Source organism: Halichoerus grypus, chromosome 8, assembly GCF_964656455.1.
Source record: "Halichoerus grypus chromosome 8, mHalGry1.hap1.1, whole genome shotgun sequence".
Lineage (NCBI taxonomy): Eukaryota > Metazoa > Chordata > Mammalia > Carnivora > Phocidae > Halichoerus > Halichoerus grypus.
In genome coordinates, this window is record NC_135719.1 from 48,664,585 (window position 1) to 48,688,550 (window position 23,966).

Sequence of the window (23,966 nt, forward strand, 5' to 3'; positions counted from 1 at the left end):
TATTCCTACTGCCCTTCCAGAAATAAAAAGAATTATAAGGGAGTACAATAAATAATTACATGCCAACAAATTCAATAACCCAGAAGAGATAGGCAAATTCCTACAAAGACATAAACTACAAAACTGACTCTAGAATAGAAAACCTTAATAGAGCTGTAACAAGTAAATAGTTTGAGTTGATAATCAAAAAGCTTCCCAGAAAGAAAAACCCAGGACCAGATGGTGAGTTCTATCAAATGTTTAAAAAATGATTAACACTAATTGTGATGGACTTCATGTTTGTGTCGTATCTATCTCGTATGTAGCCCTAACATGATGGTATTTGGAAGTAGGGCCCTTGGGAAGCAATAACATCATTTGGTTGGAGCCCCCCAAAATGGGATTAATATCCTTAAAAGAAGAAGAGAGCTGTCCCTCTCTCTGCCATGTTAAGGATACAGGGAGAAGACAGCCGTAGACAAACCAGGAAGAGCGCTCTCACCAGACACCAGATAATGCTACCGTAGCCTTGATCTTAGTTGTTCCAGCCTCCAGAGCTGTGAGAAATAAATGTTCATCACTTAAGCCACCCAGTCTCTGGTATTCTGTTGTAGCAGCCTGAATTTAAGACATTAATCCTTCACAAATTCTTACAAAAGTAGAAGAAAAAGGAGTGCTTCCTAACTCATTCTGTGAAGCCAATATTACCAAAGACATCACAAGAAAGGAATACTACAGAGCAATATCCCATATTAATAATTCTCAACAAAATCCTGGCAAACCAAATCTGGCAACATTTAGAAAGGTTTCTGTTCCACAACCAACTGGGATTTATCCCAGGAATGCAATGTTGGTTCAATATACAAAACTCGATCAACGTAATATACCATATTAATAGAATAAAAGACACACATCTCTCTGGGGAACCTGGCTGGCTCAGTCAGTAGAGCATGCGATTCTTGATTTCAGGGTTGTGAGTTCAAGCCCCACATTGGGTGTAAAGATTGCTTAAAAATAGAATCTTAAAAAAAAGAAAAGGACACACATATCTCAGTAGATGCAGAAAAAGCATTTGGCAAAATCAACAAACTAGGAGTAGAAGGGAACGTCCTCAATTTGATAAAGAGCATTTATGAAAAACCCCAAATTAACACCATACTCAATGGTGAAAAATGGAAAGGCTTCCCCTTAAGATCAGGAACAAGGCAACACTGTATTAGAAGTTCTAGCCAGAGCAGCTAGGAAAGAAAAAAAAATAAAAGGCATCCAAATTGGAAAGGATGAAGTTAAACTATCTCTATTCATAGATGACATGATTATATATATAGAAAACCCTCAATGTTCCACTCCAAAAACAAAACCAAACCACCTGGACTATTAGAATTAATAAATGATTTCCGCAAGGTTGCATGATAGAAGATCAAGATACAAAAATCAATCATTATTTCTGCTGCTAGCAATGAATAACCTAAAAATAAAATTGAGAGCCATTCCATTTACAGTAGCATCAAAAAGAATAAAATAATTAGGAATTTGTTCAACCAAGGAGGCAAAAGACTTATACAATGAAAACTGCAAAACATTGCTGAAAGAAATTAGACGTTAATAAATGGAAACACATCCCATTTTCATATAGTTGGAAGACTAATATTTTTAAGATATCAGTACTACCCAAAGCAGTCTCTAGATTCAATGCAGTCCCTATCAAAATCTCAATGATGCTTTTTACAAAAATAGAGAAACCTATCCTAGAATTTATATGAAATCTCAAGGGACCCCAAGTAGCCAAAATCTTAAAAGAGAACAGACCTGGAGGACTCACAATACTGATTTCAAAACTTAATACAAAACTACAGTAATCCAAACAGTGTGGTACTGTCATAAAGACAGACACATAGACCAATGGAAGTGAATAGAGAGCCCAGAAATAAAACATCACATATATGGTCAAATGATTTTTGACAGTGGTGCCAAGAGCACCACTGGGGAAAGGACAGTCATGTCAACGAATGATGCTGGGAAAACTGGATATCCACATGCAAAAGAATGAAGTTGGGCCCCCTTATAAAACAAATTAACTCAAAATGGATTGAAGACCTATATATGAGATCTATAAAACTATAAAACTCTCAGGAGAAAACAGGACAAAAATCCTTCATGATATTAGATTTGGCATTGATTTCTTGGATGTGACACCATAGGCACAAGCAACAAAAGAAAAAATACAAAAATTGGACTTCATGAAGATTTAAAATTTTGTGCATCAGAAGGTGGTATCTGCAGTGTAAAAAGGCAACCCACAGAATGGAAGAAAATATTTACAAATTGTATATCTGATAAAGGATTAATATCCAGAATAGATTTTTTAAATTTCTAAAACTCAACAAAAAAACCCAAGCCAATTCAAAATGGGCAAAGGACTTGAATAGACATTTCTCCAAAGAAGATATACAAATGACCAATAAGCACATGAAAAGATGCTCAACATCACTAATTATTAAGGAAATGCAAATCTAAACTTCAGTGGGGTTCTACCTCAACTGTTAGGCTGGCTACTATCAAACAAAACAAAACAAAAATAACAAGTGTTGGTGAGGATCTAGAAAACTGGAATCCTTGTACATTATTGTTGGGAATGTAAATTGGTACAGCTGCTTAGAAAACAGTATGGCAATTCCCTTAAAAAATTAAAAATAGAATTTTCATATGATCCAGCAATTATATTTCTGGATCATATGAATTAAAAGCAGGATCTGGAAAAGATATTTGTACATCCATGTTCATAGCAGCATTATTCATAATAGCTAAAATGTGGAAACAATCCATGTGTTCATTGAAGGATGAATGAGTAAGCAAAATGTGGTCTATACATACAATGGAATATTATACAGCCTTAAAAAAAGAAGGAACTTCTGGCACATTCTACAACATGGATGAACCTTGAGGACATTATGTTAAATGAAATAAGCCAGTCACAAAAAGACAATCATACAGTTATTAGAGTAGTCAAAATCATAGACAGAAGTAGAATGGTAGTTGACAGGGTGGGGGAGGGGAGAACAGAGAATTATTGTTTAATGGGTATAGGGTTTCAGTTTTACAGGAGGAAAAGAGTTACGGAGATGGATGGTGGTGATGGTTGTGCATTATGAAGGTTTGTAATACCAACAAACTATAAAAATGGTTAAGATGGTAAATTTTATCTGTATTTTACCACAATTTTTAAATTTGGAAAAAAAGAATCTTAAAAAGAAGGCATCTTAAAACTTTAAATTTCATTGGTCTGTGTAATCTAGCTCTAAAATGCTAAGGACTGGGGCGCCTGGGTGGCTCAGTTGGTTAAGCATCTGCCTTCAGCTCAGGTCATGATCCCAGGATCTTGGGATAGAGCCCCACATCGGGCTCCCTCCCTGTTCAGCAGGTAGTCTGCCTCTCCCTCTGTCTCTCCCCTCCACTTGTGCTGTCTCTGTCTCTGTGTCAAATAAATAAATAAAATCTTAAAAAATAAAAACTAAAAATGTTCTTTCTAAAAAAATAAAAAATAATAAAATGCTAAGGACTTTAAGGTCCCCGTTTGGGCTCTGAAATTCTGTAGTCCTTTAGTTGGCAGAAGTGACCTAGAGTATTCCTTCTTGGCCTCTAATTTTCTAGTTCTGTAATATTACAAAAATTTGATTGTTGTTAATATCGAGTATAAATTGCTGAATGCCCTTATTTCCTTGTGAATTTTTGCAGATGCATTTGATAAAGAATACAAGATGGCATATGATCGCCTCACACCTAGTCAAGTCAAGAGTACACACAACTGTGATAGACCACCAAGTACAGGGGTGATGGAATGTCGAAAAACCTTTGGAGAACCTTATCTTTAAGATATGCACGTGTGTGTATACTTTCAATATGTATTGTATAGTCCATGTATAAAAATAACACTTGAAGACTCTAAACTCTTTTTCTTCAGTTTTTGGAAATGCATTTGTAAATGGGTTCTGAAAGTCCAGATAGCTTATGTACAGAATGTTTTCAAAAGAGAAGAGTGACAAGTGAGGAGAAAGCCATTTTGTTTCCCATTTCCTTTTTTTTTCTTTACTTCTCCTGTAACAAGTAATTAAGTATTTTTGTGACGAGGAAATCCCTAAACAAAATTACTTCTCAAAATAAGACAACCGTTTCATGGTTTCTCTTGGAAGAGACACATTGAAAAATCATGTATGGAACTTAAACAAATGTAAGATCAAAGTATTTCCTGTTTTCATAGACTATTCAAATGTTTTGACCATGAAGTTGTATTATACATATTTTAAATTGTTTATAGTAAGTTGATATTTTTTTAATTTTTAAACTTAATATAGCAAACAAAATGAACTTAAACTTATGAAGCAAGCGATTAAGTGCTTATTTTCCTTGTCTGCTGCTATTTGAAGTAATTAGTACAGCTGCAGATCTCTATATGTATATCTATCTATCTATATATATATTTTTATTACCTGGGGGAATGATTCAGAAACGTCAGTGCTAGTGTCCGTGTTATGCTAGGATTGCATGTTAGTACCATTAAGCCTGACCGCAGTGAGTGAATGAAAGCAAAGGTGTGCACTGCCCAGACTGACTCACTGAGCCTTGTGGAAGGAGAGCCGGAGAGGTTCCAAGTCTGCTTCTGCAAAATCAGGTTCAATATACCGTGATTTGAAAATCTTCTCTATCACTAACAGATGCATACAGTACACAGGGATAGCTTACAAAACCAAATATCAACTTAAATTTTAATATGCTACATGAACACTTATGCTGGGAAATATGTCAGACAACTTACTCCAAATTTTACCCTTATTTTAATATCTAAAATATTGGGGATGATGCAGATTGTGTCATATTTATCTGGAATATGACCCCCTGAAGTATTCTGTTAATATTATATATATATATATATATATATATATATAAAATATTCAAAATATTTTTTCAAAAGTAGAAAAATAATAACTCTCAAAGTACAGCCGATAGAATTTCCCATATTGAGGAACTTGGCTTTTTCAATAAGCCTTCAGAATCTGAAGTTTATGGAATCTAAAATCCAGAAATATCCAGAAATCAGACAATAAATTGAATGTTTAAGCACCAAGGGTATTAAAGAGACTCTAAAAAAATATTTTTAGTCCCATTATTTCAAAAATCACTTTCTTTGGGTAATTTCTGATAAAAAGTATCCTTTGGCTATTAGAATTATTTATAGATTATCAGTATGTGTGTGTGCATGGTTGCACACATTGTCACGAATGAAGGAATTCTCTAGACACTTTCAAAGAAGGAAAAAATGGATGGTTCCAGATTTGGTCTATAAAGCCAGTAGAGCGCAGCACACTTGTACTGGGGATATCTGAGACTTCGAATCCGTTTAGCTGCAGAAAAACTACCTTTTGAGTTCACACCATTAGTGAATAGCATCAAGCTGACACATTCCACAGCTTTCCACTGGGGAAGTAAGGGGGAGAGTTTACAAATGTGAAATTTTGGTTCGGATTAGTTTGACGCTGAACTTGCTTACTTGAAAAATCTGGTGCTATGCACATACATATATATATATGCCTTTCCTTTGTAAATACAACTCCAGTCTTCTCCTTTACTGTTCATATCCAGGTTTCACATTCTAACGGAGTCTTCTGTTCCCTAAATCACTTGAAAATTGTCAAATGAGGGAAGCATTTGATAGGGGAGGCTATGGGCATTGGCAACAAACCTCCCTCCAAATAGGGTTCTGGGGTTCTATTCTGGTTTTTGGTGCATGTTTTTCTTTCCCTTAGAGGAACAGCTTTTACTGTTTGTGGAAGTTGTTTAACTTTTCTTTAACACACACTATATGTAAGAATTATAGCTGATGGATTTCAAATAGCGGACCAAAAAAAGTGAGGTAAAGCCCATCCTTTCTGGTTCAAACTCAGATGGAAAAGTGAGTATAATTTTTATCTCCTCCCCCCACCCCATACACAAAGTTTTGTTTCTGCTTTTGGTTGGGTTTTTTTTTCCCCCCTACTTTTAATCCCCAGGGACTATTATTTGTACAAATTTAATCTTTAAAACCCAGAACATGAATAGAAAGTGGTAAACACTGCTCAAAAGAAACTTAAAATCTAGATCATCCTTTAAAATAACTCTAAACTTTTCTTTGATTTTCTCTCTGTTGAGGATACATTTTGAAGAATCGTGGCCAATCGTGTTGGAGAGAAATACATTTTTGCTACATTATCTGTCTCTTGTTTTCTTACTCTTAGTTTTGTTTATACGTTTAATAGTGGAAAATAAACCAAGCTGTGTCCTGGTATAACTTGTTTACTACTTCCTCCCATGGTGTTTTGGATGTCATACATTTGTATTTTGTATCTTACTTTGATATTCAACTTTTTCCTCCTACTGCCAGATAAGGAATTATGCAGCCTGTTCATATTCTGATTTTTGTCTTTTTTTCCCCCTGATTTTTTTGGAGGATGGGGGGAGGGAGGGCATGCTTTAAAACTCTAAAACTACCAGCTTATTTTGTTTTAAGTTTTTTTAATATGTTTTTACATTTTTGTATATAGAGAAACGGCCGCCGAAGATGTTGGTTCAGCATTTTAGGTGATAAATACTTATTTTACTTCATGCTGCTAATTACTATGATACTTTAGTGCAACTAGCAAGTGTTAGCCTGGTGTAGAGAGAGGGCTATGATGTTTTATTTCTGTAAGTATACGGTTAGAAGAGACCCGTTCGTATGGTAATGTGAGATGGCCCAGTTTTATTTTTATTTCTCCCACTAGAACTTGAAAGCTGCTATTAGGCACTTTATTTCTGAGCAGCAAGGGAAAGGGCAGGCTGCTTCTTTAAGAGAGCCCTGGGCCCCCTCCTCTGCTAGAGTTAGCCTGCTCTGCCCTTCCCGTTTGGATACCAGACTGTTTTCTTTCAGAATTGCCTTCACTTCTGCACACCAGAACACCAGTCAGTTTACCTTAATATTCTCAGACTTACTCTCTTCTTATCCCTTTATACTGGCCTCTTCCTCTGGCCTCAAAGCAAGTACACTTGCTGGCTGAATTATTTTTGTTTACAAAAACTAGCTGTGCACAAATGACTACAGGAATTTGTCTCTTACACGAAAAGTCTGTGTCCCTGTGCTTATTCTCGGAGATGGTGACAGACTCTACTGATGAAGTCTCTGTGGCCTTTCCCCGGTTGCTGTCATTTGTATGCTCCCTCCTTTTGTCTGTATAGATGTTTTTCAGACATTGTCCTGTGATGAAACCACTGGAGCAACTGACAGAATTTTCTGTAAATGAAATTCTTCAGGTTTTGCCTGCTCATCACAGTGAACAGGGCCTGAAGACCCAAAGCGTGCCTTTAGCTGTGAAGGCAGCCTTAGGCCAGGGTACTGCTCGGCTCTAGTGACCCCTCTGATCGTGAGCCCTCGCTGCACCTTCCATGGCGACCAGTCCCAAAACACATTGCAAGTGGCACCTGGGGGTGGGGGCGGGGAGGGACCCTCCTACAAAAAAGGAATCCGACCCCAAGGGTATTCTTTGGCAAGGAAGGCCAGCCAGTTCTTCAAATATATCTACCAGGCTGTGCCCTAAATACTAAATCCGGTTCCTGCCCCCTTTGGTACTCAATCTTTAAATAAATGGTAATTAAGATACAAACAATGTCATCAAAGTCCAAGCCTATAAATTTGATAAAAACATTTTTAGATCGATTGACGGAAGCAACCATTTTACCATGTAAACATTTAAACAGAACACCATTTTTCAAAAGTTTGGAAGGAATCTTTTTTTTTTTTTCTTGTAGTACTGTATAGAACTTTAACCCATTAAATCAGGGAAAGGTTCACATTTTTAGAAATTGGGCCCAAATCTGTCACCAGGGTCATCAAGGAAATGCAACCTCCAGAGGGATGAAACCATCATCTGGGCAGCCACTGTCCTCCAACTGAGATGCCCCAGTGGGACAGTTCATGCATCCTAAGGCTGAACGAGTGACCTGGGATTTGTCCCATGTGACTAGATAGGTCACTTTGCCTATCAAATGAGAGGACCATCTCACCATTACCTTGACATTTTAAGATGATCCTTCACCCTACAACAGCATAATTTTAATAAATTATAGACTTATAACAAAAAATTTCATTTCCAAGCGTAACAAATGGATCTTTTAAAAATTACATAAGGTTTCCATCTCCCTGAAGTCTCCTTTCTCCTCCCACCCCAGTGACTTCTTACTCATCCATCAAGACCCAGCTTTCATTTCACTTGATCCTTTCTGTCGTAGTGTGATGTGATCAGACCTTCCTCTCTAAGCAAAGCAAAATGCCAGACATCCAGCGAACTGATCGGGAATGGGATGTTAGATCATTAGAGTTGACTTTAATCATGAAATGTCTGTCCAGCACTTTCTCATAACAAAATGTTTCACTGCCCAGTACTCCTCATCAGTCATTCTGGGAGACAGCATCGGATCCCAGGCTATGAGGTGGCATCCCTGAGGCTAGCTGGAATTGGCTGCAGATGCGCAGTTTGGCATTGGGATTGCCCTTCTGTCTCATTCTCTCCTCCTGTCCTTGGGTCATGCCACATGGAGAGCGGGCAATGCAGCAGCAGCAGTGAGGATAACTAAGAATATGGAATGACTATGTTTCCGTAGTCGTCTTCTCGAGCATTCTGACCAAGTGACCTAGATATAGATGAACTCATCCATGTTTGCAAAATAAAATACCACTGGGACTCACAATTTATTGAAATTTAATAGAAGTCATTTCCAAAGAATGTGAATCCTGGGACAGGTAGGCCATTAATTAATCAGCCCATCTTAAGAGATGGATTATGGACTGAAGTATTTTGAATATAGCCCCTCAACACCAAAAAAAAATTTTTTTTTACATCGCATCTGTCCTGCTATCTTCTAGTCTTCAATGAGTCCTCTCATAATTAAAGCTGTATTTACCATCATAATCTAATCACCTGAGCTCCTTCTGCTCTGAAACCAGGGACATAGCACTGTTTCATTTCGAATGTGTCCCTTAACTCAATGCTAGTAAAAGCAGCAAGCAATGGTGTTTAATATACAAGCACTTCAGATTCCACATGCAATGTTTAAATAGCCACACAATTTTTAAAAACACAAAAGTCCTTTACACTAACTATTGAAAGCAGTAATATTCTCTATCTCACCATGTTGTCATCATGTTAAGCATTTTTGGAATTTCTCCGCTGTAACTGCCTGGAGATCCACTTGTAAGCCACACAGGAAATCAGTCGTCTTGCTTTATAATCCTAACTCTAGGTTGACACACAAAAATAATACTACCCCACTGGATCTCTTACTTTATAAACCAGACTTGGCTCTGCTGATTTTGGACTCTTTTTAAAATTACTCCTTTTCTTACTCACTAGTAGCGGCTGTCACTGTTAGGCGAGAAAATGCTGGAAGAGCAAAGACAGGAGAGCTTTGTATGAGTGTCTAATCCCTCAAGGTGACAACTTGGCAGAGACAATACTAACTTGGATTTTCTAGTAAGTACATATGTTTAAATAGCCCTTAGAGTAGTTTTCCTTCCCTAATATCTCCCCTACTTCCAATTCAAGGGTGATGTATAAGTTTTAATTTCTTGGGCTACTTATTTTAATTTCAGTTTTCAGAAATGCAGCTCTAAGAGCTAAGGTAGTCCTTTTAAGCTATAAAATACTGGTACACATTTTACTGGACTATGATGTGTAATGATAATTGATTCCTGTTATACTTTTTTTTTTCCTATAGTCTTAGTTCCGTAAACCCACCAATAACTGGACCTGTAATGTTTACAAACCTGATAAAAAACAAAAACAAAAACAAAAAAACCTCATGTTTTAAACAGGAAAAGAGGGGACAGCAAATTGCAGCGTGTGCCTGGGCCAGGGGCCAGGGGTGCAGTGCAGACCACATCTGCATCTTTGGATCAGCAGCCCTTCAGGAATGATCAGGGACTGTGAGCATGGGTGACTGCACCTGCCCTCACCCCCAAGTTATCTCTCAGAAAACCCTCTAGCTCCAGAGGTCCTTCTACTGGCCTCCACATGATAGCTGCCAACATCAGTCAGGGGTAGGAACTCTATCCCTCCAGAGGTGAGATTCTTAATCCACAACGAGCTGCTGATGTTTCCAAAGATAATGTTCAGTCCCAGATGACATTCCCGTTAGAGGTTGTTGGCCACTCCGGTCACTCTCCTGGACCATGTTCATTCTTTCATTAATGTAACAACAAGTGCAGTAGCTTCTGGCATGGTTTTCTGATCCATGTCCATTGTGAGCAACAGTGACTCTGACTCAGACAGATACAGGACAGGAAATGATTCGATCTTCTAACATCACGCTGATTATCAGGAATACAAAGTAAAGGAGGAACATTGTGAAGCCCAGGATCTTGTTCATTCTCCATTTGCACGATGCAATTGAAGAGATCACAAACAAGAGCATGAGAAAAAGCAAAACAATTGCACAAAACAAGCCGTTGCTGCTGACTGGAACAGGCTGTAATCCATTGATGAAAGAGAAGAGCAACCAAGGGACAGGCAGGCTGCAAGATTGAAGAAACAATGTGAATATTCTTAATTTATAATAATCCTACATACATATAATAATCCCACATACGTAAACACTATTTTACAATATATAAAGCACTTATTTTTCCACACACACACACACAAAAAGCCTATGAAATAGAACAGAAAATATTAGCCCCATTTCACAGATGAGGAAACTTAAGTTCAGGGAAATTGAAATTACGTGCCCAAGGACTCACAGCTAATAACTAGAAGACCCTAGATTAAAACTGAAATTTTCTGGATCCAAGTGCGGTTTTTTTCTCCGTAATTCATGATGTGCCTGTGAGGAACCCAGATGGATTGATGTTTGACTCTCTAATCTCACAATTTTTATGGTAAGTCCTATCTCAGGCTAACATGTCTTTAAATTCTTTAATGATCAGGGCTCTCCTGTGCTCCACCCCACCCGCCCCCCCCCCCACACACACAAATTCAAATTAAAGAAACCAAAGCCACTACCCAAATCTGGGATATGCCTGCGGAAATGAACATAGCCCAGAGGGTCTGCTCTGACAAGTTGGGAGGAGGGGGTAAGAGCAGGGGCACAGGAGGATGCTGCATTTGCTTGTTTAGACAAAATGCTTTTAGAGCCTCAGAGCTGGCAGGAGGCCAAATGCAAAGGAGCAGAAATATCAGGAAGTGAGACTGAGTCACCGCTCCTTCCAACCCCACTTCCACCACCTTAGAGGTCAGTGAGCAGAGCATTTGACTGTATTTGGTAATGAATTTGATGGACTTTGTTTTTCAATTCATCTATAAATTCTATTCGGTTACATTTCAGGCAGCAGTTTTGCCCTATTATCCCATCTGGCTGTGATGAATGAAGGGAGGACACTTTGCTGCCTTGTAGACACTAATAATATAAATGCCCTTTTAGTCCATGTATAAATAATGAAGCAGAAAACCAGCGAACAGAGCCAACCCAGTGTTTTCCAGTCATACTTGATATGCCTTGGAAAGCAACTTTGCCACTCACCCCATGGTGATATCAAATATATTACTGCCCACAGAGCTTGACACAGCCATGTCTCCCAGGCCTTTCCGAGCAACAATCACACTGGTGATGAGGTCAGGAATGGACGTGCCTGCCGCTAGGATCGTCAAACCCATTATCTCTTCAGAAATCCCTACTGTTTCACCAACCTGGTAAAAAGTTACAGTGATAAGAAACCATGGCAACAGCAAGGGGAAAATCTGAGGCTCTTCAAACACCAACCACATGCTATTTTGTGCAAACCCAGCCCCTTTCCACAGAGCTCAGCACACTACTTTAGCCTGGGAGAGATGAGCCACACAGAGGAAGAGCAGGGCCCCTACTCCAGGCTTCGGGGAATGACGCAGCTCTCGTCTAAATTGGACTACAAGTCTATCTTTAATACCAACTCTCACTGTCATTCCAACTACACCTCCACCTTCCCAAAAGAACTGCCCCTCCAAAGATTTGTTCATGTCATGTTTCCATTTCCAGAACCACGGACACCTGCTATGTGCCAGGAACTAAGTTAGAGGCCGGAGATAGAAGTATGAGCACCACAACCCTGACCCTACTCCCAGCCTAGTGAAAGAGAAAAGCTTGTAACCAGCAATCCCAGGTAGAACAGAAAAGCCATGGGCACTCAGAGGAAGACTGACTAAATGCCCAAGAGAAGGCAAAACTGAGCTTGCTCTCACGAGTGTGCACACCGTCACCAGGTGGAGGGGAGCGGGGCATGCGTGACAGAGAAAGCTCGGAATAAGGCTAGTCAGCAATGGTCAGCTGGGTCAGACTGTGAAGGGCCTTCTATGTCAGACTGCAGCATGACTGTAAGACAAGACCCACAGCTGAAAATACTACACTCACTGAAATGAAGTCAACTTTTGAGCCTTTACAAACAATGTAGAAACTACAAATTCACTTGAGCCTCACCATTGCCTGGGTACTGGACATTCACCCTGAAGGAAAAAAAGTGTCCTTGGGACCCGCTGATGCAGGATTTAGTTCACTCACCTGGTGAGCCCACCATACCATGAGGTATGAGAACATGGCTATCCACATGATGGATCCCAGGAAGGTGAGAACAAAAAACTTCTTAGACTCCTGTTTGCAAGTTTGAAAAGGAAGAGAAATAAGTTGCAGAGGCTAAAGGTCTTTGACCCTTCCGAGGGAGCCCCAGAATCAGTGACAGGACCTGCTAGGGGAGTGATGGAGATGGGTCAGCTGAGATCTGGATCTCCAGTGAGGACCCGGAGGTGGCTGGGGAAGGAAGGAGTTGGCGGCCCACAGGGAGTCCGGCCAGCAGGGCATTCAGCAGTCACCAAACTGAAGAGAACTATTTGCTTGCCCTAGAACCAGACTGGTCTAGGTGTTTGGTGTGGTATCTACAACCTCCTGCTGCTCTATGCACCTCTGGACCTTGAGGTAGAGTATGGATGGCCTTTGGGTAGAGCATGTTAGTCAGAGCTTTCCCTATAAATGAGAATGCTGGGTAGAAATAATACTTTCCCCCTATGTTTTCAGAATATCCCTGTGACATATGGAGGGGCAGGGGGGAGCTTGGCATTATTCCCATATTAAAATCAAGAAACTGACAATAGGAGTTGAGGTGCTGGTTCACACGCTTATAGTGATGGAAATAAGCACATTTTAGGGCCTCCCAAGCCTACCGGTATGTCCCCCTAGGCACGTGGTCCCTTCTGGAGCTGCAAGGTGCATCCCGGATACTCTCTGGTTCGAGCCCTGCCAAGCCAATTTGCCCCGTCCTCTCACCTCTTGTGTGAGAGTGCCTAGAGACTCCACAGACTCCCTGGGGTACAGCTGGGCACACTCACCAGCCTCCGGACGTCGGGCACGGTCAGCCACAGTGGGAACACAATGGGCAGGAGGAACAGGTAAATGGCCTGCTTCTGCCTGGTCTCGGGCCACTCCAGGGACAAAGGCTCCTCATTTGCCTCCTCGTCTTCCTCCTCCTCATCCTCCGCCTCATCTTCCTCCTCTTCTTCCTCCTCTTCTTCCTCCTCTTCTTCCTCCTCTTCATCTTCACTTCCACCTCCTTCACCTCCCCCTTCACCATCTCTACCTTTCTCATCACTTTCGGCTTCACCTTGACTTTCAGCATTGAGTTCCTGCTCTTCATTTTCACCCTCATCAGCTTTCATTTCACCATCTTCTGCTTGGAGTTCACCTCCACCTTCATCAGTTACTTTTCTTTCTGCTAGTTCACCTTCACTATCATATTCATCGGTGTCTTTTCCTTCTTTGATTTCACCTTCAGGTTCACCTTCTCCTTCTCCTTCCACTTTGATTTCACTTTCATGTTCACCTTCTCCTTCTGCTTCAATTTCACCTTCATGTTCACCTTCTCCTCCTTCTGCTTCGATTTCACCTTCATCTTCACCTCCTTCTCCTTCTGCTTCAATTTCACCCTCATGTTCACCTTCTCCTCCTTCTGCTTCGATTTCACCTTCATGTTCACCTTCTCCACCTTCTGCTTCGATTTCACCTTCATCTTCACCTCCTTCTCCTTCTGCTTCAATTTCACCCTCATGTTCACCTTCTCCTCCTTCTGCTTCGATTTCACCTTCATGTTCACCTTCTCCACCTTCTGCTTCGATTTCACCTTCATCTTCACCTCCTTCTCCTGCTTCAATTTCACCTTCATGTTCACCTTCTCCTCCTTCTGCTTCAATTTCACCTTCATCTTCACCTCCTTCTCCTTCTGCTTCGATTTCACCTTCATCTTCACCTCCTTCTCCTTGTGCTTCGATTTCACCTTCATGTTCACCTTCTCCTCCTTGTGCTTTGATTTCACCTTCATCTTCACCTCCTTCTCCTTCTGCTTCAATTTCACCTTCACCTTCCAGTTGAGTTTCACCTCCACCTTGTTGTCCATTTTCACCTCTATCAGGAGTTTCAGCCTCTTCACCTATCACGTCACCTGTGCTTTCAGCTCCAGGCACATCTCCTTCCTGCAATCCAAAGGCAACAGATAGTGTGTAATAACTGCTCTGCTTGTTTTCCTTCCCAGTTCCTCCCCATTTTTGTTGTTGTTCTCAGAATGGATCTAAAAACTTGAATATGAGGAGAAAACTAGTACAGTCATTCAGCAAAATTCCCTTCCCAACATTCCCACCTGGTGGTTGTCCTGTCTTTATCTGATCATTTTCAGGGATGGAAAACTCACCACCTCAGGTGGCTTCTGCATCTTGACAACTCTGATTAAAGTCCAGATTTATAACAAGGTTCTACCCTCTGTGTATAGGTTGCTCTTTGGAGCCACACAGAACAAAGCTAATCACTCTTCCACAAAACAGCTTTTTTCCCTGAGTTAGAGATCCCCGGGTCCTTCCATCTTTCCATGCTATGGCCTGGAGCCTCCTCCCCATGTTGGTGAACTCACTCTAGTTAAGTTTATACCCCATGAGGAAGCTTCAAAAACTGAACACAGAACACCACACAGAGTGGAATAGGACTATCACCTCCCTTTCTTAGATACCTGCTCCCATTAATGTTGCCTAATATGGCATATCTTTTGGTGGCTACACTGCTGAGTCTACTAAAACTCCTAAATTGTCATATTACCTTATATGTATAAAATGATGATGATAATACCTACTTTCTGGGGGGTTTTTATGTGCCAGGCACTATGCTAAGTGGCTTAAATAATAATAGCACTTAGTGTGTTTCATGAGTCAATTAATTTATGATATAGACAGAATTAAGCCCATCTAACAGATGGAGAAACTAGGGTACAGAGTAGTTAAATAACTTGCCCATGGTTCACACACTTAGTAAGTGATAAAGTTGGGCTTTGTAATATGGATAGTCCAACTCTCAGCCTCTTAACCACCAAGCCACCCTGCTTTGCAACTGCCAAGGCTGAATGAGATCTTTGGTTCTCAAAGCTGTGTAGCTTGGGGAGCTTAGTAGAAATACTGTTTGCAAAATAAATTAATAAAATGAAAGAAATACAGATGTCTGAGCCCCACCTGGACCAATTGAACTAGAATCTCTGTGATGAGAAGCCAGGAATCTATTCTAACGTGCTCACAAGGGCTCCTAATACATCTGCTTGCAGACCAGTGTTTGGGCACCAGGGACTGACTCCATATGTAGTCTAAAAGCCACTGATTCTGAGTGTCCACAGATTAGGCACCCAACTACCCTATAACAACATGCCTGGCCAGTCCCTTGAGCAAATGACCTGGGCTGTGTGCCCATGGAGTATGTCATCTATAACAAATTTCATGACACAGGCAACCTCCAAGGGATGCTCAGTGAGTCTCAACTCCGCTGCATATTAAAATCACCCGGAGGCTTTAAAAACATTCATGCCCAAGGATCCACCCCAGATACTCTAACTTAATTGGTTGAGGGTGAGGTCTGGGCATTGATTAAAGTTCCTCAAATTATTCTAATATGCAACCCAAGTTGTAAACCCCTGATGTAGTAGTCAAAAATTAATATTCATGAGGCCTGTGCTTTGAATGGGAAACAAACAATGAGAAGATTTTAGTCTGAAATAATTCCTGCCCTCCCTCCCCCAAACCCGTCGGGAGAGAAGGCTTCCTGGAGGAGACGAAAAGTCACTTAAATCCATAGGTATGGGAGTGTCTGCCCAGCCTGCACCCTTTTCTCTGAGAACTGTCACACCTAACAGCCTCTGAACGGGTGGCTCTTTTTTTCCATGGTGGAGTCAAAGCAGCCCACCACTCCCTGCCATAGCTGATTGGACACAGGCTGGACCCCTGACCTGGGACCTAGTTTGAAGAGATTCTCTTCTGAGACTGGGAGCCAGTCATTGGTTGATCCCCCTGTGGGCTGGAGGCCCCGTGTCGGGGTCTAGGGTTGTGTGTGCCCATAAGAAAGCAAATGAAGCCAGGCTGCCAGACGAAGCTGAGTGATAAAGCCTGCACACAGAGAAAGGGACCTAAGGGAGAGCAAGACAGAGAGTGAGAAGCCACTAGGGTGACAGATAACTGCTCAGGCCTAGGTGCAGCTCTTTGTGAGACTGCTCTTGCCCTGGGATTCCAGGAGATACCGCTGTATCCTCTTAATCCCTTTCACCTGAGCTGGGTGTAATGGGTCTACTCAGGACATTCACGATACCATCAAGATGTCTTAGACACTAAACCCAAAGTTGCTGGCTTAAGGATGAGATATAATTGACTGTGTCAAACAGAAGAAAACAGGGATGGAACTTGTAAACTAAATGCTTATTTACTGTCATTACTCAACCCTTACTGAGCACAGTTGTGCACGCAGGCATTGCATCTCTCTCTGGGGGAGAGACAGACAACTCAGACGTGCATCCTGCCCTCAGGAACCTCACCACCTAGCAGGAGAACTAAGAGAGACTCCTAAATAGAGTATGGGGAAGGCAGTGATAGGAGCCCTGAGACAGGGACCAAGTACAATGGGCATTCATTCATTAGAGGGGGGTGGAGCGGTCAGGGAAACTTGATGGGCACGGGGGCATGAAGAGTGGCCTGGAGAGGTGGGTGAGAGGGACATGAAGGCAGAGGGGAAAGGGTATCCTGAAGGGGAGGAAACCAAGGCCTGGAGGGAGAAAAACATAGAGACAAGGAGCCCAGTTTGGCCGGAGCGTGGCGGAAGAAGAGGCTGTGTGGCCATAAAGACAGCGGCGGCAGGACTCTGGAAGCCCTGTAGACAAACCTCAGGGGTTCCAAGGCATGTATCCAGCAACCCTCCCCTCTGCATGTCTTACTGCCCCCTAGTTTCTGACAGACCCCCCTGACAGTTACTCCTTTTTTTAAAAAAAATATTTTATTTATTTATTTGAGAGAGAGAGAGAGCACAAGTGGGGTGAGGGTCAGAGGGAGAAGCAGACTCCCGGCTGAGCAGGGAGCCCGATGCGGGACTTGACCCCGGGACTCCAGGATCATGACGCTTAACGACTGAGCCACCCAGGCGCCCCCTGACAGTTACTCCTTATGTTTTTACAGCATGTGACAGTTGACAACACAGTCTCATATATAGTATGTCACTCATACTGAGGTGTTAATGTGAATTAACTGGCCCCATGAGGTACGTGACCTTCACAGAAAGGGCCATGCTTACCTCAGAGGAATGAACCTCAAAGAGCATTTCAGACCTTCAAGAAGGAAGGATTTGGGGCCAGCAAGTCCTTCCCTGGGCCTCTTAAATTTCCCCACCTAGGAAGAGGTTGGTGCCTACCTGACCGCCGGGATCCTCCTCCTCCTGATCTCCCTTGACATCTGGATCGGGGGCTGGCGTGACTGTGACCGCAGGAAGCTGGGCTGGCTCCTCCTCTTTAAAGGATAAACATGGAATAGGTCAGAAAAGTGTGCCAGGTTCCAGGGGCGGTTGCCAGAGGCTAGTGTGAGGGGCTCTGGGGCTATGGCCCTTTTCCACCTTGGCTTCTCAGAAAGTTTGGGGAATTTCTTGTCGAAAGGAAAAGTAACGTGATGTGATTGATATGAGCTGTTATTGCCCCGTCCACAGAGACAGCTGCGGATAAGAGGACAACTGGGAGTGGCCATCCTTGCTCCCCCTGTATTCACAAGCATTTCATCCTATGAGCAGCTTGGGCGACAGAGACCAGAAAGACAGCAAAGCCCCCACCCTCAAGGTCTGACCCTTCCCCCTACCACCTACACGGAAAGGGTCCCGGTGACTTCAAAGGCAGCAGCTTGGACACCTTGAAATAGTATTGCAGGGAAGGGAGACTCGGAAAGCCTGGAACGCTGGGTTTAGGAAGAGGCCCTCTCACTTCTTGGCTCTGCGGCTTTAGGTAAGTCACTCGACCTCTCAGCTGGGGTTTCCTTGTCTGTAGAATGGGGAGAATGGCTACTGCTCTCCCTCCCTCCAGGGGTTGCTGAGTGCATTAGGCGGGCCTGGTTTGCTGGGCAGCGCTCACAGGCCAGTAGCTCTCTCACTCCCTCCATCCCAGCTGCCAGAGGGATGCTGCACTTCTGTATCACTGGACCCCTGCCGTCCTTCCCTCCTGGTGTTGCTGGTCTCGGACCAATCCCTAACAGCACTGTCCTTGTGTCGAAGTGAAAGGAAGAAGAAATAGAGGCCAATGGAGTCTGCTCTGGGATGAGATTTAGTGAAAAAGAAGCGGGACTTCAACCACACACACACACACACACACACACACACACACACACACACCCGGGTTGGCCGGCCTGCCCCATCAGAGCAGAGTGTGCAGGGAGCTGTCCAGGGCCTCCCTCGGGTCAGCAGCCCCGGCAAAAAGGGAAGACGCTGGAAGGAGGAGGCCGGCATGCGGCACCAGATCATCGCTCCAGCTGACTGGCTCCGAGAGGCCAGGAGGCAGGCCTCAGCCCCTGACCAACAGGAGGGAGGAAGGTGGCAGGAGGAAACCCAGCGGTCTCATCATCCTCTCACCTTCTGGTTTGTTCTCTGCGTTAGCGTGAAGCTTGGCTTTGGCCTCCTGACTCAAGCTCTCCTTGTCTTTGGAGGCGTGGGCTGCAAATGAGAAAGGGAACACATCTTACCTGGGACCCTGCAGTTAGGCTGGTCAGCGCAGCAGCCAGAACAGCTGAAGTGGGTGGGAGGAGGCTGGCCTGGGAGTTGTGGTCTGGATGCTGGTCCTACTAGGCTTGTTCATGCTGCCCATTTCCCAAACTTTCACCTTAAATCCCCTGCATCATTACTAACTGGCTGTGACCTTAGGCAAGTCACTTCCTCTCTCTAAACCTACTTCCTTTCTGGTAAGACATGGTTGGACTCGGAGGCAACAAATAGGATTTATTTCCTTCATGAGTTCAGGTGATGGCTGTTGGAGTGCTAGATTGAGGAGGATTCTGATCCAAGGTTGGTAGGAGGAGGTGCCGTGACCGATCAGTGATGTCTGCAATGAGCAGGGAATGGACAAAACACGGCAGGGAGACATTTTCGCCACCCGTGAACTAGACTATCTGTTTGGTCCTTAGCAGCTCACTCTCTATGAATCTCCCAGAAGCTCTGCTGTATAGCTCCGGGAGCACTCCCGCTGGCCGTGTTCGTGAGACCTCCTCTGGCCAGGAAGGGGAAACAGCTGACCGCCAAGCTCCCTGCCCCACCCTTTCTGACCCCAGGTACCTGGAGCCCAAGCAGGGCCTCCTTCCACGGCGCCACGTACACACTTTGCCAGAAGCCTACAGAGCACTGTGTGCACAATCGAGCTGCTCTGACAGCGAAGCAAGAAAAATGAGGAGGGCAATCTCTTTCAAAACGTGCTTTACGTGGTAATTCAAGGTAGAGGCACAGAGACTGAGGTGCAGGGGCTCATCAGGGTCCTCCTCACGGCTGTGTGGCCCCGGAGGGTGAGGAAAATGGCACAAGTGATAAAACGTGGGCCGTGGAATGTATTCTGGAGCCCAGGCTGGCTCTCCCCTGTGAGCACTGGGTGACCTTGGGAAGCCTGCATACCCTCTCTAAGCCTTCGTGTCCCCTCTAAAAAGGCAACGTCATGATACACACAGAGCACTGATGTGGGGGTCCATGAGACAAAATAAATAAGAATGCTTTAACTGGTACAATTAAATCTTGCAAGGTTAGCTGGGATTCTGGAGCCAGAATAGTGGGTTTGAATCCTAGTGCTGCCACTTGCTAGCCAAGGACCTAGCCCACTGATTTCCTTAACCTCTCTGTACCTCAGATTCTTCATCTGTAAAATCTTACAGGGTTGTTAAAGGAATAAATAAATATATCCATGAATGTGCTTAAAACAGGGCCTGGCACCTAGAAAGCATTACATAAGCATGCGCTACAACAAGGATGAAGTGAGTAGTTGAGAGCAGTTGTCCCACCCAGGAAGCAACTCTGTAGGGGCCCAGCACTCCAGAGGGTTCGAGTTAAAAGGGACCCTGGAGATCCTCTGGTTTATGACACAGACAGACTGAGAAGGTGCAACGCAGAAAACTGCGGGGACCAAACGCTGCCTGGGTCCAGGACGGGCAAGAAATATAAACAGGTCTGGAATTTCCTCCTTTCAGCCTGTCTCCTAAACTCTCAGAGTTGGTTCAGCTGCAGCCGCTTCTGGCAAGAGGCTCCATCCTGCAGAGCCACCCCTCGGGCACGTGAGGCCCTTCGAGGTGTCCCGGTGGGCCAGCCCCACAGGTCCGAGTCAGGGCCCAGAGCCGAGAGGTCAGAAAGCGGGCCCTCCACTGCCTCCTTCATCCACACAACTTCAGTGCCCCCTTGGCACGGATGGAGCATTGCAGTCTTCTGTGGGGCAACACGAGTTGCTGTTATCACAGGAGAGTCCCGCGGCTTCCAGGGCTGGCACTGAGACCATCGGCTGACTGTGGGCCGGAGGGGCTGGCAAGGAAAACCAAGTCCCCCTGTTTCCTTTGGACCCCTCCTCGCACACCCTAACCTCTCATTTCCCACGACACGGAGGAAAGCAGGTCAGCTGCAGGGCCTCTTTCTGGTCCCCTCTCCCTCTCTCTCATGCATACACACACATCCAAGTGAAATCACCGTAAAAGGCATAGGGTCCTGGAGAAGAGAAGCCCTTTCACAGGGCAGGGGAGAGTTCAGACCACACATAGGCTCTGTGGAAAGAGCCAGAACACCTGGAAAGGGTGGAAACATCTGGAGAGCCATTTGGAACCAGCAGATGGAAACACAAATATGTATCTGGAAAGTCTTGGGAACAAAGGCCTTTGTCACTGCTCGGCAAGGTCCCAGTGCCTCCTGGATGGGGCCTCGGGGTGTAGAATCAGAGTTGCCTCTCCGAGCAGGACTTCATCTCAGAGCCCAGAGCGTATCAGCAGTCACCGGCCACGGGGCCCTTTCCGTGGCCACATGTGCCCACGATGTATGAAGCCCGCTTGTCCTCCTGGGGCTGTGACTGTCGCTGGCTCACCCAGCGTTCATTTCCTCTCATGGCCCCTCTGCTCTCAGTGCAGCTGGATCATCTCCTACTTAGTATCAATCTCCTCTGACCTGGGCCTGGCCCGGCCATCACATAATCCTGTTAGGACAAGTAGGTCAGCTGCTGGTCACAGAATTGGCCCAGGCAGGGGGGCCTGCGGTCCTATACAGGAGAAGATCTTTATCTTCAGGACTTTGCCAACCCAGGGACGGAGCTCCCTTCAGTGCCCCAGGCCAGGCATGCCCCCAGCACCAATCACCCACAGGCTGCCGGGTGCAGCAAACTCCACTCTCAAAACTCCAGGGGCACCGATACTTGGGGGTGGCCTCTCTCAATGTCTGCCGAGGCTCAACTGAGGATTTTCGGAGGAAGATTAGATCATCTCGTCTTTATCTCGGCTTTTCCCAGCCCAATACCCTTTTAAATACCCAAAAACCCAATACTGTATCTGCAGGGCCTGAGGAAATTCTGAGTCCCCCCACCCCAAGATTTGTCCCTGAACCAGAAATGTAAGTCCAGGTGCTTCCTGATGCTCACGAGTCAGTCTCCGGTGTCATATTCAGCTCAGCCCTCTGGGGAAAGGGGCCAGAAGGCAGGACTTGGTAAGATGGATGGTGAGAAGCTCAGCTACTCCCATCACTTGTCAAGTTAGACATCAGGCCCCACTTTACTTTGGCCCCCTACCACCCCCAGAAGTGGTCCTGGCAGCTCCTTCGCAGTTCCTGGCTGGAGAGGGGGTTAGCAGTTTTCGTAGGACTCCAGAGCTCAACACAGAGCACAGGGAGGTACCACTCAGAGCTTCTGGGCCGTGGGGCCCTATAGGAGGTACCCCCAGCAGTGGCCCTGGCCAGTCAGCCTGTGCCAAGCTGCCTGGCTGGAGATGCTGTGGGATACTGGAGCCAACCTGTGGGTGGTGGGCTTCGTAGGGAAGTCACTGAGGGCAACCCCAACATAGACCAGAGCAGGGCACACAGCACTCACGGCCTCGCTAACTACAGGTGAACTCTTTTACAGGAGGGGACCCGGAGACAGGGAAGTCGTGGGATGTGGATACCTAAGGACCTTAGCTCCTGTTGAGTCCTATGCCTTCTCTCTGCCCTGTCTCCCAGACTGTTGGCCTCACACCCCAGCTCTCCTCTGCTCTCGATTCCCCGCTCTGCCCTCATCCTCCCCTTTGCAGGCCCCTGTTCTTGTGCAGCTGCAGGAGGGAAGGAGTAGACAGGGGAGCGCGCAGGTCTGGGGAGGCCTTGCTTACCTTGTCCCAGGGGGCCCAGGCTGGGGAGGCCTTGCTTACCTTGTCCCAGGGGGCCCAGGCTGGGGAAGCCTTGCTCCCTTGTCCCAGGGGGCCCAGGCTGGGGAGGCCTTGCTTACCTTGTCCCAGGGGGTCCAGGCTGTGGAGCATGAGCTGGTAGATGGTGCTGCGGATGGTGCTGTTGTGTAGAGAGGCCGAGCTGCTCCCTCGGGTCAGCACCGCGGGGAGCACTGCTGGGAGCTGAGCGGGGGAGAGCCGCACAGGCCTCAGTGGGCCCCGGCCCAGGCCAGGGGAAGAGCCGCACGAGGGCCTCACTAACCCTGCTCCTCTCCCTTGGAAGGCAGAACAAAGCACAGGAGCCTGACCCTGGCCTCCCCTCTCCCTTCACCTCCATCAGGAGCATTACACTGCTTTCTTTCTCAGCCTCCCCCCACTCTTCCATGACTGGCTAATTCTACATACGGAATAATCCCCCCAAGGTCTCAACAGGGAGCAGACAATGTGTACAAAGCATAACACATTACCTAGGGCTTGTCCTTCCCTGAAAATACACTCTCACAGAAACACGCACTCACCCACACACCACACGCACAGACCCACTGTGCACGGGTACGCTTTACGGTCCACAAAGCATCGTGATGCTTTATCATTGCCCCAGCCCCAGATAAGCGAGGCTGTGATCCCCTTCTACAGAAAAGGAAATGAAAACGAGCGAGGCTAGGTGCCTTATCCAAGGTAAGTAAAAGACTCAAAACTAGCGCTCAGGACCTTGGATTCCCAGTTCCCTTCCTTTTTTTCCTACACACAGATGCTTCAAGAGACCTTCATAGGCACACACATACTCACATCTATATGTGCAGATATCCAGATGTGACACACATAGAAATATCATCTGATTTACAAAGGAACATCCAAGACCAACACTCGCTCAGTCCCTCCCTCCCTCCCCCCAACCCCCATCCCCCATCCCTCCGGAGTTGAACTCTTCTGCCATCTAGTGCTGTGGTAACACAGTACTTCACAACATGCCTAGGGATTTTCTTTGGACGAGGAAGATGTCATTCAGGCCCCAGCCTCTCCTCTCTAACGTTCCCATAATTCTTCCCAAATATCCCACCGGCAAAAGGCAGCTAAGATACAATTTTTCAGAAACCTCAGTCTCCCCTGCTCCCAGTGCCCCTCCTGTGTTTCTCTTATTTCTGGAGCATTCAGGTAATTAGGCTTTTAGATCAATTCTAAGAGTTGGGGCTTGAGTTCGGCTAGTGCACAGTCATTTTACAGATG

General features: G+C 44.9%; 2 protein-coding genes across 9 annotated transcripts in view; one reads left to right on the plus strand and one right to left on the minus strand.

Moving 5' to 3' along the window:
* DENND4A (DENN domain containing 4A) overlaps nucleotides 1-5,128 on the plus strand; it is a 145,819-nt gene extending 140,691 nt beyond the window's left edge. For all 7 annotated transcript variants that reach the window (XM_078079181.1, XM_078079180.1, XM_078079182.1 and 4 more), the window contains one exon: nucleotides 3,715-5,128. In XM_078079181.1, the coding sequence (XP_077935307.1) occupies nucleotides 3,715-3,851 (137 nt within the window). In that variant the 3' untranslated portion in view covers nucleotides 3,852-5,128. The remainder of the gene's footprint in view (nucleotides 1-3,714) is intronic.
* A 3,551-nt stretch (nucleotides 5,129-8,679) lies between these two features.
* SLC24A1 (solute carrier family 24 member 1) overlaps nucleotides 8,680-23,966 on the minus strand; it is a 29,220-nt gene continuing 13,933 nt past the window's right edge. For both annotated transcript variants that reach the window (XM_078079187.1, XM_078079188.1), the window contains 7 exons: nucleotides 22,802-22,922; nucleotides 18,955-19,035; nucleotides 17,758-17,852; nucleotides 13,392-14,528; nucleotides 12,571-12,660; nucleotides 11,560-11,726; nucleotides 8,680-10,555 (listed from right to left, as the gene is read on the minus strand). In XM_078079187.1, the coding sequence (XP_077935313.1) occupies nucleotides 10,306-10,555; nucleotides 11,560-11,726; nucleotides 12,571-12,660; nucleotides 13,392-14,528; nucleotides 17,758-17,852; nucleotides 18,955-19,035; nucleotides 22,802-22,922 (1,941 nt within the window). In that variant the 3' untranslated portion in view covers nucleotides 8,680-10,305. The remainder of the gene's footprint in view (nucleotides 10,556-11,559; nucleotides 11,727-12,570; nucleotides 12,661-13,391; nucleotides 14,529-17,757; nucleotides 17,853-18,954; nucleotides 19,036-22,801; nucleotides 22,923-23,966) is intronic.